We start from the raw sequence: 17906 nt of genomic DNA on the forward strand, positions 1-17906 counted from the left end.
GGCATTTAGCTGATATTCACAGGCTCAAAGTGTCATGTGAGAAGATGGGGAGCTGGTTTCAATGTTCAAATAGAAGAAGGATTGAATTCAGAGTTTACTGTGCACAGACACATTTATTAAGGGGAGTGTCTTTTTGTTATTGTTAAAATAATTATCCAATTCTGTTTTGAATACCTGGTTTAATGCTAAAGTGTTAGGGAGTTTTTTTTACTCTGAGTTTTGTGTCAGTGAAATGTTGAAATTACAACTTGGAAAGTCAGATGTTCCTCTCCAGCAGCATCTTCAACATCCAGTATGAGGTACAGCAACAGAAACCCATGAAATGAAGCTCTCTACACACCATTCTTGAACTAACATGAAGCCCAGTTATAGTTTGTATTAGAGTTATTTGCTTGTAATGCAGTCTGAATGTTCAGGTGCTTGATTCACATGTATCTGGAGATCAGGAGCTGTTTCTCTTTATTTTTTAGCAATTAAACTTATTATAATTAATACATCATGAAACTTCAACCTGGCATTATTTGTGACATGCAACCAAAGGCTAACTCTGCCATTTAGCTCATGACCCTTTTTCAGGACTGCACTATATTTTAGGAAGCAGCAGCTGTGATATAATCTAGATGGGTTGCCAGACTTTTGACTCCAGTTATGAGTGTGTTCAGTCTCAGTCAGTGTTTCTTCAGCCTCAATGCCATCTCAAAATAACAGAAGGTGAGGTTGTAAGCCCTGAGGTCAAAATGCCGTCCAGGGAATCTGTTGACTAAGATTCATCCTTGTACATGACTGTTTCTCACACAGGCGAAAGGAGGCACACTCAAATGCCCTCCAGAACTTCTTGTTCAGAATATATTTATGTTTTTTAGTTTTTACATGTCATAGTCTGGAATATGTGGCAGTCAAAAACCCTTGTTGAAATAAGCAGTATTGTGGAGATGCCGTGATGAGGGCAACATCAGCAGCCCCTAAAAAGGTAAAAATGTAAAAAATCTGTTTGTATGGTTGTAACATAAAAAAAACAAAATCTGCAGGATTGAAAAAGTTACTGAGTATGAAATTCAGCACAGCATTTAGTTACCATCCTTCCCCTTTATTGGTCAGTTTAAATTAGACATTTGATTTGTCAGTGGGAGGAAAAAAGCAACATAAAGTTCAACCTTCACAGAAAAATCACTGAAGAAATTAAACAATAAAGTTAGTTGTATTAATATATTATTGGCAAAGATCAAGAAAGCAATATGAAAGAGAATACAGAAATTAAAGTAAAGAGTGTCTAGATAAATTACATGAACATTATTGCTGCTGGTTTCAGAGTTGATGAATGCTAACTGGATAGGAAAACTAAAATCCACTTGAACAAACAGTAACAGCCATTTGAGAATAATTGTTTTTATCAACTGTGGACAATATCTTTTGTTCGTGCAACAAAGCTGGTTTACACACACACAAAAAAAAGAAGTTGGGCAAATGCTTTCCAAGTGAGAAATGTGAGTGTTCATAGTCACAAAACCCATCAGAATTTGTATTTGTTTTCTCCTGTGTATCATTTACAAGGCAAATGTAAATAATATAAATCCATATAGCATATGTGCCATTGGCAATAAGAAACAAAGGGAGTTATCTTGCCTCATAAACACAGATTAATTAATTTTGTTGCACTGTTGATTATAAATTACCTGATATGACAACATTGGCATGTGGTGCGTAGAGGACAATAAAATCAGAAGATCAAAAATCAGCAGGTGAAGTGATGGATGTGCAAGATGCATGTGTCAAATATCCTAACAGAGATCTGTTTAGTTCCTAGAAAATAAATTTAATTTCAGAGGAATGTTAGAATGTAAAGGTGGAGCTTCTGGTTTTATTTATGCTCTGCGTCTTCAATAACTGGGGTGTTGTAACTCTGGAACAGAGGTTGCATGAAAAGTCCTGCAGTACCAACGACGCACACACATACAAAAATCCACAGGAAGAGGCGGTCAATCACCATGGCCACATATTTCCAGTCTTCAATGATCTGCAGAGAATCAGAGACTTTGTTAAAAGTTGTGAGTTTGTTGTTTAAGGTCTTCAACTAAAGAGTAACCGACTGGCAAAAAAAATTGTAATAAAAATAAAAATAAAAAATGGTGAAAAATTCAATTCAAAGCTTTGACTCTTTTAAGAAAGTCAAATGCCTGAAACCATGAGCTCATTTAATACTATAAATAAGTTGCACTATTAATAAATGAAACAATAAAGATGCAACATACCACTCATGATAACTCTCTGGACCTACAAAAGTCTTAGCGATCAGTAAGTTGTCCTCAGAACCAGAAACACGTCAACACATGTTGAAATGCAACTCGTCAACTTACTGGTCTTAATTATTGTCTCATAGAGTGATAATCAGATATGAAGTTTTCTACGATTTTCTAGTAGCAACATAATGTCAATCATTTTAAGTTTTTATAGTAATTCAGTTGAAATTTTTCTCAGTTTGATTCTTCAACTTCATTTCAACATCTCATCAGTTTCAAGCTGACTTTCTGTATCATTTCACTGTATTTTGCCACGAGTAATGTGAATTATTTCCAAGTCATTTCAGGGACATTGTTCTCAACAAATATCAGAAACAGCACAGAAAAAAAACTGTTATGCAGAGCTAAATAAGCAGAGACAGAGAATAATTAATATGTGCTGACTGTACAGCAAACATAATTAACAGTTCCCAACATGTATTAATCTTTAGAAAGGGAAGGACACAATCCAGTCCGTGGGCTTATTAGGAGGGGATGCACCTCCTAACTTGGATTTAATTTTTTTCCTGGACAAAATAACACACACTTTCGCAGATTTTCCCTCCCTGATAAACCACAGTATCGCCCATGTGGGAAAAACTTATCAAGCTGTCTTGTAGAGACCTGCAGGCGTACGACAGATGGGAGCATGGCAGCTAATTTGTAAAATATTCTGCTGAATAACCTTGAGTGACCCTAATCTTCTTCTGCTTCCTTATTTGTTTTGCTTCCGTGGAACCAAGCTTTCATTTCTAAAGTTATTAAGCAACAACTCTTCTGGCTTTGTGAATGATTATTCAAAACATTCCTTCACACAATCACTTCTTTTTCAGTCATTAAAGCGGGTGTGTGGGTCATAATGAGTGAGAAAGCAGCCAGTCAAGAAAAATTCTCAGGAAATCTTGAAAGATATTGTTTAAAATACATTGAGGGTTGTTTTTGCAATGCGACACAAAGTTCAAGGACTGATAATAGTTTTCCTGCACTAGGAATACTTACCCCTTCATCATCATCTTCACTCTTCATTTTCTCAGCAATGTAGCGCACTCCATCCACTGCATCCTCCACATCAATATTGCTCTTGAGCGTCATCCTCTTCCTGATGTCTGTGTTCTCCGATAAGTCACTGACCCTCCAGCCGTAGCGCTTGGCTGACTCTTCATTGACATAGAAGGACGATGAAGAATCCACCACCCCTGCAGAGATGCCCGTCCCACTCTCTGCTCCGCACGGCCTCTGATCTGAACACTTTTTCCTCTGATGTTTTTTCCTGAATTTCTCGCGAATATTTGAGCTACCAGGTCTCCTCATGAAGAGGAAAGAAGGGAGCCGGTGGAGAAAGACCCGCTTGACCCAAAGTGGCATGGTGTGTGTGCTTGGGGACCGATGGTGGACGTTGAGCACGCAAACGCTTGTGACAATGGAGAAGGTGACCAGCACCATTGAAAACATTAGGTACTTCCCAATGAGAGGCACTGCTAAAGATGTTGGCGGCACTATCTTTGAGATCAGAAGTAGAAACACAGTCAGGGCGAGGAGGACAGAGATGCAAAGAGTCATCTTCTCACCACAGTCTGATGGAAGGTAAAACACCAGGATGGCCAGGGAGGTGATGAGGATGCAGGGAATGATCAAGTTGATGGTGTAGAACAGAGGTTTCCTCTTGATGATGAAGTCATAGGTGATATCCAGGTATCTGATATCATTTGGGTCTTCATTCTTGCGTCCTGGCAGGGAAACAATATCCCACTCACCGCTGGGTTTGAAGTCATCCCGTGAAGCATAATCACTGAGGAGGTTGAGATCTATTTCTGTGTGGTCGTACGTCCAGGAACGAAACTTAAGGGTGCAGTTTTGCTGGTCAAAGGGGAAATCCCGGACTTCGATTTTGCAGGCGGACTTGTAGATAGCCGGTGGGAGCCAGTCGACATCTCCATTGTTGGAAACTAAAGCATTGGAGTAGAAGGAAACTTCATACGTTCCATCAGCGCTGAAAGAGACGAGAAGACCAAATGCAATTTTAAAACCCTTCTTTTTCTAGGACAGAATAATTATAGGACATAGAAACATAGTAATCAAGTTTGAATTCAATCTGGAATTCCTTTAATCCACGCTTGATCAAAATTATGACCAAGAGCTCCAGCATATCAATACACCCCCACTAATGTTTACTTTTGCACATTTTTCTTGGTGAGTTGAACCTTCAAACTCACTTTCTGTAGCTATCAACAAGTTCCTGATATAAATTCTGGCTGGATATTTGAACTGGTTCTTTTCAACAAGGTTAAAGTTGAAACTTTGGAGACATAATTCTGCAAACTTTATATCAGCCTACTTTATCCATTCTAAAACCAGTTTGGTGTGTGTTTTTTTGGTCTGATAGAAAACCCTCATCCATCCATCTGCCCTTATACCTTGGGGTAATTTGCAGGGCCACTCTCCACATTCAAGCCATCTTCATGTTATCATAAACTTATGGGATGTCAGTCAAGAAAGGAACCACCAGCTCTGAAAATGGCAGCTTCAAGTTTAACTGAAATGAGAAGTTGGTTGCACTGAATATGCCTTATGCAGAAATGTTTTGTGGTCAGATAACACAAACATTGAGAAAAAGCATATTTTGAGGAGTAAAGGTGAAGCTTTCTAACCACTGGAGCCGCTTTACTGAAAATAATACTGGTGTGCTGCACAAAATGACATCTAGATGGTTAGAACTTGGAACAACTGTGTGTTCCCACATGATAACAATCAGGATAACAATCCTAAACACATATCAAAACCACTTTTGGAGTGTTTAATGAAAAATTGTCATTAAGCTTCTCGAATGGCTTTCCCAGAGGTCTGACATGTTGATTATGCTCAAAGCTGAGTCTTTGCCATGAAACCAACCAATTTAAGTTAACTATGTGGTACAGAAAATTACAGGAGTGCACATTTTCTGCGTGATTTGCCCTTGTAGTGACCAGAGACACCGTTAGTGAAAGAAACTTGAAAACTATTACCTGAAACGATGACAAGATAGAAAATATCAATATCAGAAATGAAACAGGGGAACTGAATTCCCAAATCTTTTATAAAGTTGTGTTTTTTCAAATATTATGCTCACACACACGCCCACACACACACCGCATACACGCACACACACACACACACACACTGTCAGAAAGCCATCTTACTTGTTATAGAGGACGATATCTGGAAGCCAGATGTGCTGTGAAGGGAGTCTGATTTTCTTGATTCCCTCATACTCATTGGGATCCCACATTAATCTGTAGTCGTTCCATCCCTGATGCAATATTGAAGTTGTGGAAATCCATGTGAATTAATTAATTTAAAAACACACACAAAGTCATTTCAAAACATCCATTATTTATCCCCTACAAGGAACTTTGAAAATATGTACAAATAATTGTAACAAAACAAAATATATGAATTCTGAGGTCAATTCTGACGTAAACAGGCTGGTTCATCCATAAAAATATTGGCTGAGTCAGCTGTCAATACTAACTCAACCAGTAGTCAGTACTGGTAGCACATAGTACATGTGCTACTATGTATTCATAATAGTAGCACACCAAAATCTTTGGCTAACATGTGAGCTGACCACACCAGTGTACTCGTCTGTGCACAATTTTCTACAAACCACTGCACTGCGACAAACCTAAATACATTTGTGAGCATATGACACTGACTAATATAACTAAAGGCATGCAACAATCCCTTTCCTCACACAAATATAGCAACAGAAAATGGAGTTCAGCTGAACAAACCTGGGTTAACCAACAGTTGGTGGTCATGATCTGCTCCCTCTCGTTCTGAAAGGCAGACAAACATGGCGACACAGTTCAGACACCTATAGAAATCCTTTAAAATAACAATCCATCATGTGATGGTGTGATAGTAGCATGTCTTTTCAGCTGTGGGATCCTGTATTCAATTACCACGTTGATCAGCTGGGCCAGAGACACTTGAATGTTAATGGAGACCTGCTGGCTGTTGTTGACAGCCGGCCTTATCAGCTTGTTATACCGCTCCGGTGACAACAGGTGACTCACCAGCCTCTCCTCTACGTCTGCACACAGGGCAGCTGGGTACATGCAGAGACAAACATACACACAGAAAAGAAAAAAAAACTGTTGGGAACAAACTGCATGTTACTGACTAAAGTTTACTGTGATTTTTTACATAATATCAAATATGTATGCAATCATGTACAAAATCAAGCCGATTTCCTTCTTCAAGCTTTCATACTAATATATTTTATAGTGTCTCTTACATTATAGGTTTTCATATAAATTAAATATTATAGCCACAAAAACATGAAGTCACTTCCAGCTGAATACATTAAGCACAAAAAGTAAGGAAATGTGTGTGTGGTTCATTATTTCTATCCACCCACAAACAAGTGGATGAAACACCTGGAGCAACGCAGTCAACCTGTAATCACTGTAAACCCACCAAAAGGCGGCTATTTCAACACGACAGACATGCGAGAATCTGTAGACTATTAATAGTGCACTTCTCAGATTTTCCACCATCTCACTAGTAAAGCATGGTGTGGGCAGTATTATGCAGGGGAGATGCTTTTCTTCAGCAGGATGGGAAGGTGGATGGAGCTAAATACAGGGCAACCTAAATCCAAATAAAGGATATGCTGTGAGACTTGAATATTGCTTATTACTGACATCCTTGCCCACTGAACAAAAGCTGTTTTACAACAAGACTTGGCAGACACACATCTTTAAATACGCAAAACTGGTAGAGACGTAACTCAAACATGGTGGAACAAACTAGAGTCCAAAAATTGGACATTCTTTGGTCAAATATTTTTGAAATTGTGTATCATTTTTCTTAGACTTCATAATTATGCATTACTTTGTGTTGATCCACTTCATAAAATCTCAATAAAATACTGTACTCAAAAGTTTCTGCTCAAATTGTGAAAAGGTTTAAAGGGTATAATTTTAATTGTAAGATACTGCATATACTGTATAATGACATGCATGCTCATAAAGACACTCTTTATGTCATAAGGTGTGGTGAGGGTTGGTGAGGCAGACGCTGTAGACCCAGGTAAGATGAAAAGGATGTCTTTAATGAAGGGTAAACACACTCTAGGAACGGGCCGCACGGCCGAGCTGAAGCCAGGGCTCGACGCCGGTAGCAACCGCTAACAGACAGAAACACGGAAGACAGAGCACACATTCGACGAGGACCCGACGAGGAACAAAGAACACAGGTGGAGTTAAATACACGGGAGGGTAATCACAGAGACGAGACACACCTGGGAACAATCAAGGGGAGGACAGGACAACGAAGAGACGCAAGGACACAAAAAACTCTAAATGAACACAGAAAACACAGATCCTGACAGTACCCCCCCCTCAAGGGCGGCTACCAGACGCCCAAAAAAAAAACCACAACAAGGGTGGGCGGAGGGGCGCCGGATGGGGGGCCAGAGTCCAGAAAAAACAAAAACACAACAAGGGTGGGCGGAGGGGCGCTGGACGGGGGGCCAGAGTCCAGAAAAACAAAAAACTACCCACCATCGTGGGCGGAAACACAAGAAGGGCCAAGAGTCCATAAACAAACAAAAAAACTACCCACAGGGTGGGCGGAGGCAAAGGAGGCGGGAACCACGGAGGTGGTCCGGTGGTCGTCCGCGGCGGCGGGAACCACGGAGGTGGCCCGGTGGTCGTCCGCGGCGCTGGAGGCGGGAACCACAGAGGCGGTCCGGCGGCCGTCCGCGGCGCTGGAGGCGGGAATCACGGAGGCGGGAACCACGGAGGCAGTCCGGCGTCCGCGGCGCTGGAGGCGGGAATCACGGAGGCGGGAACCACGGAGGCGGTCCGGCGGCCGTCCGCGGCGCTGGAGGCGGGAACCACGGAGGCGGTCCGGCGGCCGTCCGCGGCGCTGGAGGCGGGAACCACGGAGGCGGTCCGGCGGCCGTCCGCGGCGCTGGAGGCGGGAACCACGGAGGCGGTCCGGCGGCCGTCCGCGGCGCTGGAGGCGGGAACCACGGAGACGGGAACCCCGGAGGCGGGAACCACGGAGGCGGTCCGGCGGCCGTCCGCGGCGCTGGAGGCGGGAACCATGGAGGCGGTCCGGCGGCCGTCCGCGGCGCTGGAGGCGGGAACCACGGAGGCGGTCCGGCGGCCGTCCGCGGCGCTGGAGGCGGGAACCACGGAGGCGGTCCGGCGGCCGTCCGCGGCGCTGGAGGTGGCGATGAGTCCCGGGGGCCGCCCACAGACGGCGACGACGAGCCCCCCGAGGCAGGGTCTCTGGTGGAGCACAGGGGGTCTCGGTCGGAGCGCAGGGGGTCTCGGTCGGAGCGCAGGGGGTCTCGGTCGGAGCGCAGGGGGTCTCGGTCGGAGCGCAGGGGGTCTCGGTCTCGGGTGGAACGCTGGGGGTCTCGGTCTCGGGTGGAACGCTGGGGGTCTCGGTCTCGGGTGGAACGCTGGGGGTCTCGGTCGGAACGCTGGGGGTCTCGGGTGGAACGCTGGGGGTCTCGGGTGGAACGCTGGGGGTCTCGGGTGGAACGCTGGGGGTCTCGGGTGGAACGCTGGGGGTCTCGGGTGGAACGCTGGGGGTCTCGGGTGGAACGCTGGGGGTCTCGGGTGGAACGCTGGGGGTCTCGGGTGGAACGCTGGGGGTCTCGGGTGGAACGCTGGGGGTCTCGGTCTCGGGAGGAACGCTGGGGGTCTCGGTCTCGGGAGGAACGCTGGGGGTCTCGGTCTCGGGAGGAACGCTGGGGGTCTCGGTCTCGGGAGGAACGCTGGGGGTCTCGGTCTCGGGAGGAACGCTGGGGGTCTCGGTCTCGGGAGGAACGCTGGGGGTCTCGGTCTCGGGAGGAACGCTGGGGGTCTCGGTCTCGGGAGGAACGCTGGGGGTCTCGGTCTCGGGAGGAACGCTGGGGGTCTCGGTCTCGGGAGGAACGCTGGGGGTCTCGGTCTCGGGAGGAACGCTGGGGTCTGCTCGGGGGTCAGGGTCTCTGGAGGAACGCTGGAGGTCAGGGTCTCTGGAGGAACGCTGGAGGTCAGGGTCTCTGGAGGAACGCTGGAGGTCAGGGTCTCTGGAGGAACGCTGGAGGTCAGGGTCTCTGGAGGAACGCAGGGAGTCTCGGTAGGAACACAGGGAGTCTCGGTCTCGGGTGCGCCGGCTGGAACGCCGGCTGATTCGGCCTCGGGTGGGCCGGCTGGAACGCCGGCTGACTCGGCCTCGGGTGCGCCGGCTGGAACGCCGGCTGACTCGGCCTCGGGTGCGCCGGAGCGAAGCCTTGGAACCGGCCGCGGAGGCGAGCCGCAGCGAAGCCTTGGAACCGGCCGCGGAGGCGAGCCGCAGCGAAGCCTTGGAACCGGCCGCGGAGGCGAGCCGCAGCGAAGCCTTGGAACCGGCCGCGGAGGCGAGCCGCAGCGAAGCCTTGGAACCGGCTGCGGAGGTGACAGCTCCGGAAGGCGACGAGGGGCCGGGTCCACCGGCGGCTCACGTCGCTGTCTCCGGGCGGCCTGGGGTGCGCCGGCTGGAACGCCGGCTGATTCGGCCTGCGGTGCGCCGGCTGTAACGCCGGCTGAAACGGCCCCGGGTGCGCCGGCCGCACCGGTTGGGGGTGCTGGTCCCGGAGCTGGAGCTGGATCCGGGCTGGCGGAGAAACTGTGCGGCTTGGGAGGCAGAGGTTCGCCAGCCATGACGGCTAGAGCCGCCATACGCTCCCACTCTGCCTCCCTCTGCAACTCCACCAACCCCGGGTGCGGAAAACGAGGAACCCAGTAGTCCAGTAGGAGCCCCAAGCGGATGGCGAAACCGAGCCGTCTGCAGGCAGCGTACGGTTTGGCCATCGCCTCCTTATATTCCCCGATCGTGTCCGTCAGCTCCTTTAACTCCTCCGGGTCCATGGTGAAAAGTAAAAAATAGCGTGCCTCACCGTTCGGTCTGGTCGGGTCCTTCTGTCATAAGGTGTGGTGAGGGTTGGTGAGGCAGACGCTGTAGACCCAGGTAAGATGAAAAGGATGTCTTTAATGAAGGGTAAACACACTCTAGGAACCGGCCGCACGGCCGAGCTGAAGCCAGGGCTCGACGCCGGTAGCAACCGCTAACAGACAGAAACACGGAAGACAGAGCACACATTCGACGAGGACCCGACGAGGAACAAAGAACACAGGTGGAGTTAAATACACGGGAGGGTAATCACAGAGACGAGACACACCTGGGAACAATCAAGGGGAGGACAGGACAACGAAGAGACGCAAGGACACAAAAAACTCTAAATGAACACAGAAAACACAGATCCTGACACTTTAACTCTCATAATGGTCGCTGTGCAGTGATGAATAAAGACGAAGGTTTCAAATAACCTTACTATAGTGCTTTGACCTTGTATAATGGGCCCTTCTGCAGCGTCGTCTTTTTGCTATTTTTCTCACTGTCCCGCACCAAACAGAAGAAGCCAATCTTACTTTAAAAATGTAATAGGGGGCAATGTAAAAATAAACCGTCCCACAAAATATTTATCAACTGGGAAAGATAAATGTCTTCCTATGTATGCTGGAGCAACAGGAAAACATGAAGACGTGTAGCGCACATTGTGCAAGGTCATGTTAGGTGTTAACTCTGACAGCAAATCCTCAAAGAGCAAATAAGGAAAGAATGAGCTCTATTAGCTGACATAAGCTGAGATGGAGCTTTGTGTCTAGCAGTGGGTCTCATCACACATGCATGCCCACCCACAGAGAGAGACACTTCGGTCTGCCTCAATGCACTCTCCACACGTCAATAATTTATGGCCACTAAAATAAAAATACCATCATTTCTGGTGCAGAGAGACTCAAACATAATCAGAGATTAATCTTCAGGTCTTTCCCACTCACGTAAAATCTTAAAGATCAGACAATGGAGGTAAAAGAAAAAGATGAAGAGGTGCTGTTGTGTTTGAATGACACAGACAGATGATCTGTTATCAGATGATACATAAAGGAAAACAAACTTTAGATTCTGCATCTTTTGGGTTTCTTTTTAGGATGGTGAATAATTCAGGGGAATGCCATCTGTGGTGGACCAAAACAATTCAGGCTTTAGCTGTACTGGGATTTACTCAGTACACTGTCCTAATCGGTCATTCTATTAAAAAATATATAATAGAGTGCCACTCGTGCATCCTCGATCATGTGGTCAAATGCTGTCAGACCTTTAGCATTTTTTATGTGAACCTTCCTGGAGTTTTGAGTATCTTATTTCTGTTGATTGCTTTGTCTCAATTTTTCCCCTCTTAGTAAAAATGTCTTTATATAAGGATATAAAAAACTATGAAAGCTCTATATTGCCACGTTATTTTCTGTTTTTTTATTTCTTTCTTTGACGTGTCTGAAAACCATGGTGGCTTACAACAAGAAGAGACACAGGAAGCGCAGAAAATGGTTTCTTCCTTTCTCAGCTCCCACCGTGTGACTTTTACATGAATCCACAGCTTGGGTTGCAGCTACTGTATCTGCTCCTACAGTTTGTTTTGCTGATAGAGTTGACTTCTCAATTCATCAACTTATTCCTGTAATACAAACGCCATAATCACAAGTCTGGTAAAATAACCTGTCATATTCAGTAAATTGGAATATTATGAGTTCAGTAACTCAATTCACTCAATTCTCGATTTTCTACTTACTGCTAATGAAAACATAACATTTCAGACTAGATTGTTGCATCAGATCAAACACTTAGTTCAGAAGTGTGGGCTTAATAAAAAATACCTGCTGAAAGGTTGTTGTTTTCAGGATACTTTTAATCTTACAAATGAGCTTAATCAAAATGCTTATTCTAATTTATTGTACACAACTCTGTAACCTGTCAGCTCATGGATAAGGGGTCCTGGTGACTCCACATTTATCAGTACTTATGAGAGAAGAGGTTTTATTATAAATAGTATCTTTCTAGTCTCAGAAAAAAACAGTGTATAGTTTTGAATTTTGGGGGGGATTTTTTCTAATCCACATAAAGTCATGATTATGTATTGTTTCTATGCATCCAGAATGCTCGGTTAAATGTTTTAACTACTGGTGTTCATGGTATTAGAATGTTTTAAATGTAATTATACAGTTGGAATAAAATACCATGTCATGAAATTTTATTGTAACATAATTCCTATTTTTATAATTTAAATGTGTCTTTTAAGCTACTGAGTTTAAAGAAGCTTATCATTAATAATCCATGACATCATGTTTGCTAATGGTGCAAATATGACATGACAAACAGGCTCATTTCTTTTAACAGTAGAAACTATTAGATACTATGGATACAAAATATTGTTTGGGAGTGGGTGTCAGGCGAATGCATTTTTCTGGCCAACCAACTCAGATGTAAATATGGAGGCTTTCAACAAGCAATATTTCTAACCGGTTCAGCTTCTCACAAAGAATGGGTAGTGTGGAAAAAAAAAAAAAAACAACTCATGGGTTTTAACTAAAGTGGAGGATGTCTGATGTGGTGTGTGTTTGCGGGCGAATATTGCTTAGCTGGTGGAGTAGTCATATTGCAATTAGAAGGGTGTAGGGTCAATTACGGCTTCCTCTTATCACACGTTGATGTGCCTCTGGGCAAGGCACAATCCAGACTGCTTACCAATCTGCGTGTTAGTGTATTAATGTAAGTGTGATTGGTGAAAGTAGCTACAGTGTAAAGTGCCTTGAGTGGTCAGTATGAGTGGAAAAGTGCTATATAATCTCAGTCCATTTACAATTTGCTTCTTGTTATTACAGTGATAGCATCAGGAGCTCTTTGAAATATAAACACACAAATAGTTCTCTGGACACAAGATCCACCTTTATCCAAGCACATCTTCAGTCCCAACACCCACCACAACAAATGATAAAGACAGATTGTGAAGAGGAATGGTCAAATGGTCTCTGTGTAAGCTTTATCCTCATGAAATGATATAGACAAAAACCAAGTAGTCTCCCATTTGCTACTGTTTTCCATTAAATAAATGTAGGATTTTGTTATTTTCAAAAGTTTTTCTGCGGTGTTATACCACAGCAGTAAAATATGCTTTCTCAAAACAAAACAAAAAAGGTTTTACTCATATTTATCTTGGTAAATATGTTCTACACTATGTGTGTACCACCTTGCCAAATCCAGGCACAAACAGTAAGCCTGAGATTAATTGGAAACCAGAAACTCCATGAGAAAACAGACACATAGAGATCAACTATGCAATGAATAAAATGTGTAAATGTTATCAGAATAGAGTAAAATCAACCATCTGAAAAATTTGTAAATTCTGCTTTGCATCCATGTCTGTTACAAATGTAAATGAACTTTGTCCTTTCTAATAAAAAGAGTGATACACTATAAAGGATTTTAGCTTTAATCCTGAAGTTTCTTGGTGGCTAAAATAAAATCATGTGGTCAAAGTCTAAAGGGATGTTTAAGCATTATTGAGGCTATAGGTATATATTTGAGTTTGTATGAATAACTCTGACTCTAAGTGGATGAAAGAAAATCTTTAATAATATCAATATAGATAATTATTCCACCATGGGAAAAAAATAATTCAAATAAATCATTAAAAGTTTAAAACCAGTGTGTCATTTATGTTCATGATAAGTGGACCACTGTGTCACCTACAGATAAAGCAAAGGTGATAATAAAATATTCATAAAAAATCAGTACAGCTGCACATTAACTAATAAATGACACAAAAATAAGTTAATTTGAGCAGAAAGAAATTCCAACTGGGACAGCAGGGCAGACAAAATAAACGTTTAGTGGTTTTATTTGCAGTTGAAGACACACAACCAGAAGTGTTGTTCTATTTTTGCCACGTGTATGAACAAATCAAATTATGATACACATTACCATTGCTTTTACATTTTATTTTGAGCTCATTTCAGTACCATGGAGAGGTCCTGAAAATATTTTAGTTTCTCATAATTTGCTAAATTCAAGTTTTAGGGTGAAGGCTGAGCTCATACCCAAATGATTGCATGCTCTCAATGTCCAGTGTCTTAGAAAGGTACTGCCTTTAACTTGTTTTACATTCACAAAGGTTAATAATGCACGTATTTCATTGACATTTCAACAGACTAAAAAAGTGGTGTATAATTGTGAGACAGAAACCAAATTTGGTATGGTTGTGGAAGGTTTTCACTAACAAAAACTGACATGCATTTGTATTCAGTCTCATTAACTTTGATAGCCTAAAGTACAATTTAGTTATTTTAAAAGTTTCAAAGGTTTTCAGAAGTAACCTAAATGTTGTCATCCTATAATCCCAATGCATGTGGAGCCATTCTATAAAGGCCTCTGAAGTTTGTTTGAGAATATGAGTAAATAAAAAGCTTAATGAAGACCAAGGAACACAACACACAGGTCAGGGATAAAGGTGTGGAGTAGTTTATGGAGAGTTAGTGCAACAATGTTCGACAATTTCATTGTTTCCCTGAGAACTATTTGAGCCATCATCCTAAAATCGATGCACAACATACACAATGTGTCTTTGAATCATCCTGAATTAATATGAGTTACAACAAAACTTAATTTCTCTTTGGGATTAATAAAATATTTTGAAATTAATTTAATTGAATGTCACACCAGCAACTATAAATGATTATCCGGCTAGGCAACAATAATATAAATCTGTGCACAGGGTAACTCTGAGGTCACAACTGGGAAACAGTGACTTATAGTAACTGATAATGCTGAACTTCATAAATCTGGTCTTCATGGAAAAGTGGCAAAAATAAAGTCACTGTTGAAAGCAAACCAGAAGAAGATGTGTTTACCAGGAGCAGTGTAACGAGCACAAGAAGAAGTTGCTCTGGTCAAACCAAAACTAAACCTTGTGGCATAAATACAAAAATACAAAATACAGTTTGTCAAAGCAAACTATCCGTTCACATACCATCCCCATGTCAACGCATGGTGATGGTCGTAAAGCAGACATATTCATTGCTGAAATTAAGATTTGAGGCTAAATCTCAGCATATCACACATCACCTGAGATATAATTAGAAACTAGTTTAATTGAACCACGTGTTTTACAGTCCTATTCCCACTGCATTGAAATTGACTTTAGAAAACTAGCCATGGATTAAGCATTTACACTGAAATAAATAAATATAATTCTGCCCAGATTTTGTTGCTTTAAACTTATTAAACAATAACTTAATGCTTTGGGGCAGAAAGTGCAACAACCTTCAACCAATAACATCTCCATATAGTCAAGAAAGTGAGCAACAATTTCAAGATAGCTCACCAAATTATATACCGTTGTAATAATAATAATAATAATAATAATAATAATAATAATAATAATAATAATAATAATAATAATAATAATAATAATGCTTAAGAAACCTCACCTGCCACGGCGAGAACCAGGAGAGCCAGCGCTGTTTTCACCGGGACCCCCATCGCTTTATCTCCTCCAGAGCGACGCGCGCTCCCAAACTTCCAGATGGAGAGTCTGTTGCGTTTTCTTGGCGTGAGATTTGTTCAAATCAGCAGGGGAAAACGAAAATCGAAGCAAACCAAGACAAAAGCGGTTATAGTGCTGACAACATGTCAGACTCTGCGGCTGAAAGCCGATAATTGGTGAAGCTCGGAGGCATCTAGAGGATGGAGCGGAACACGGGCTGCAGACTGAGCCGGGAGAAGAGGAGGTTGGATGTCTTCTGCAAGAGCGCACCGACTCCACCGCCGGTCCAGCAGCTGTGATTGCGCGCAGAGGAAGGCACGCTGTGGAAATCCGAGTCCTGCCTGGTTTCCTCTCACCGATGCGAGTTTTGTTTAATAGAAAATACTTGCTAGAAGTAAGAGGGTCGTTGACTCAGTTATCGAAATAGAGGATTAAATCACTCTCTCATCGTCTTGGCTGCGTCGGTTTCACTCTCTGCTCACCTGATCCACAGTTTCAAAGTGTGACAACAAATAGGAAGCTACTAAAGTTTCCTCCGGATGACCCTTAATCCTTAAAATTAACTGAAACCAAGCTAATCTGGATTAATTTTCTTGCCCTTTTAATTGAAATTGATGCCTTGAGAGTTGATTTATCGTTAAAGCCATAAAAAAAAGCCATAATCAATTAATTACGAACAAAATGTTAATTAAACAAAGGCAGCCCCTTTGCTTCAGGAAAAATGCTTTGTTATCTATATCTGGGCTGGTCAACACATTGTTGTCCAGTTCTGAATATGTGCTACTCTTGAATTTCTAATGACTGTGAACTGCAATAAAAAAATTAAACAAAAAAGATCATAATTTCAAGCGGTACTGTTGAGACCAATATTATTCGTTCTTTCTTAATTTATTGAGATCATGCCATTTGTTACAGTGGAAATAAAGGAATCAGCTTATCTGAAGCACAGAATGGAAGTATCATCTTATGTACAAAAAAAAATGCTGTCAGCTAGCTTTAAAGCTATAAACTTGATCATATTTAAGGCAGACCCTTGATACTTCATCTTTATCTCATCTTTTAGGTGTAGAATTATCAATCTTCAAATCTAACTGAAATAATAATTTTTCACAGCAGTGGCAATTTTTGAATTATATTTTTTAACAAATCTCATGTAATACAGTAATACAGGAAATTTCAAACACACTTTGATCTAATATAAAATATTTATTTAAAGACATTTTATGCTTTCATGAATAGATAGATATTCCACAAAATAGTCACAGCTCCAGTTTCAGTTTTTCCCTATTGTCCTGCCATCACACCCTGTTTCAGCCACACCTAAGCAACATGCAAGCATTAGCCTTCCAAAGTCCCTGGCTGTCTCTCCTAATGAGCATTATCTCTGCATCCTAAAAGCAGAGAAGAGAAAGAGAGATTTAATCAGGGCTTCTCAGAGCTCAGTGTGGGGTCAGCTGAAAAGCCAGACACCAAACACACAAGCATGGAATAAAATGATAAAATCTGAGCTCTTGTTTTGTTCTTACTGAAACTGGGCTTTTTCCATATCAAATACGACTGCTAAAGAAGCTGACTCATTGGATAAGGGATTTTGAAAAGAGCAGGACACGTAAATATGTGTTGTGACCTGGTGCTGGGTGAGCGACTGATGTGGCTGGTTCAACAAATGGTGGTTAGTTTGCTTAGTCCTGAAATTCTGGTTTCTCCATGCAGACCTCGGTCAGCAGGAGCTTTTCAGGTTGTAATGGCTTCTTGGAGGGTAGAAATTGTCCCCAGCCTCATCGGATGCTTCTCTCCCTCAGGATGACATGGCGCCCTGGTGAAGTGACCAATTCCCCTCCTGCATTAGTGTTGTCATAAATTCAGATCACACGGACACATTAGTGTCTTCATCTGACAGAAGGAGATGGGGCTTTTTAAATTCCAGTCTGGTGACTTGTCACAGTGGGACATTGTCTTCTTCCACTGGGACAGAATCAGTACACTAGGACGACCTCTTCTCTCATCTTGTCATCTTTTTGAATACACATACAGTGCTTCTGCCAATTTTTTACCTCAGTTTACATTTTGTTTTTGTTTGTTTTGTTGTTGTTTTTCCAAATTTAAATGTTTTAGTTTGTCAAACACATTTTTAGACCAGCTACAGATAACTTAAGTAAGCACACGATGCAGCTTTAAAATTATGAATTCATTTCTCCAAGCAAAAGAAAACTATTCAATCCAATCTT

The 17906-nt window shown here is 42.7% G+C and overlaps 1 protein-coding gene across 3 annotated transcripts; it reads right to left on the reverse strand.

Moving 5' to 3' along the window:
* Window positions 1–1091: 1091 nt before the first annotated feature.
* Window positions 1092–16113, reverse strand: LOC102220186 (neuronal acetylcholine receptor subunit beta-2-like). Of its 3 annotated transcripts, none has more exons than XM_023328232.1 (6): window positions 15623–16113; window positions 6332–6363; window positions 6047–6091; window positions 5453–5562; window positions 3276–4266; window positions 1092–2014 (listed from the first exon to the last, which is right to left on the reverse strand). In XM_023328232.1, the coding sequence occupies exons 1-6, from the start codon at window positions 15672–15674 to the stop codon at window positions 1859–1861; spliced, it is 1386 nt and encodes a 461-aa protein (XP_023184000.1). In that variant the 5' UTR covers window positions 15675–16113; the 3' UTR covers window positions 1092–1858. The 3 variants fall into 3 exon arrangements, with proteins under 3 accessions (XP_023184000.1, XP_005809881.1, XP_023184001.1); XM_005809824.2 differs by having other exon boundaries at window positions 6218–6363; XM_023328233.1 differs by lacking the exon at window positions 6332–6363.
* Window positions 16114–17906: the final 1793 nt, after the last annotated feature.

Source organism: Xiphophorus maculatus, chromosome 23 (assembly GCF_002775205.1).
Source record: "Xiphophorus maculatus strain JP 163 A chromosome 23, X_maculatus-5.0-male, whole genome shotgun sequence".
Classification (NCBI taxonomy): domain Eukaryota; kingdom Metazoa; phylum Chordata; class Actinopteri; order Cyprinodontiformes; family Poeciliidae; genus Xiphophorus; species Xiphophorus maculatus.

Bases quoted from the DNA above. Each gene is read 5' to 3' on its own strand.
- LOC102220186 (XM_005809824.2), bottom strand. From the start codon at position 15,674: ATGGGGGTCCCGGTGAAAACAGCGCTGGCTCTCCTGGTTCTCGCCGTG. The intron at 5,563-6,046 runs GTTTGTTCAGCT...ATATTGCATCAG, and splicing joins CCAACTGTTGGTTAACCCAG to GGATGGAACGACTACAGATT. The intron at 4,267-5,452 runs GTAAGATGGCTT...CGTCTCTTTCAG, and splicing joins GATATCGTCCTCTATAACAA to CGCTGATGGAACGTATGAAG.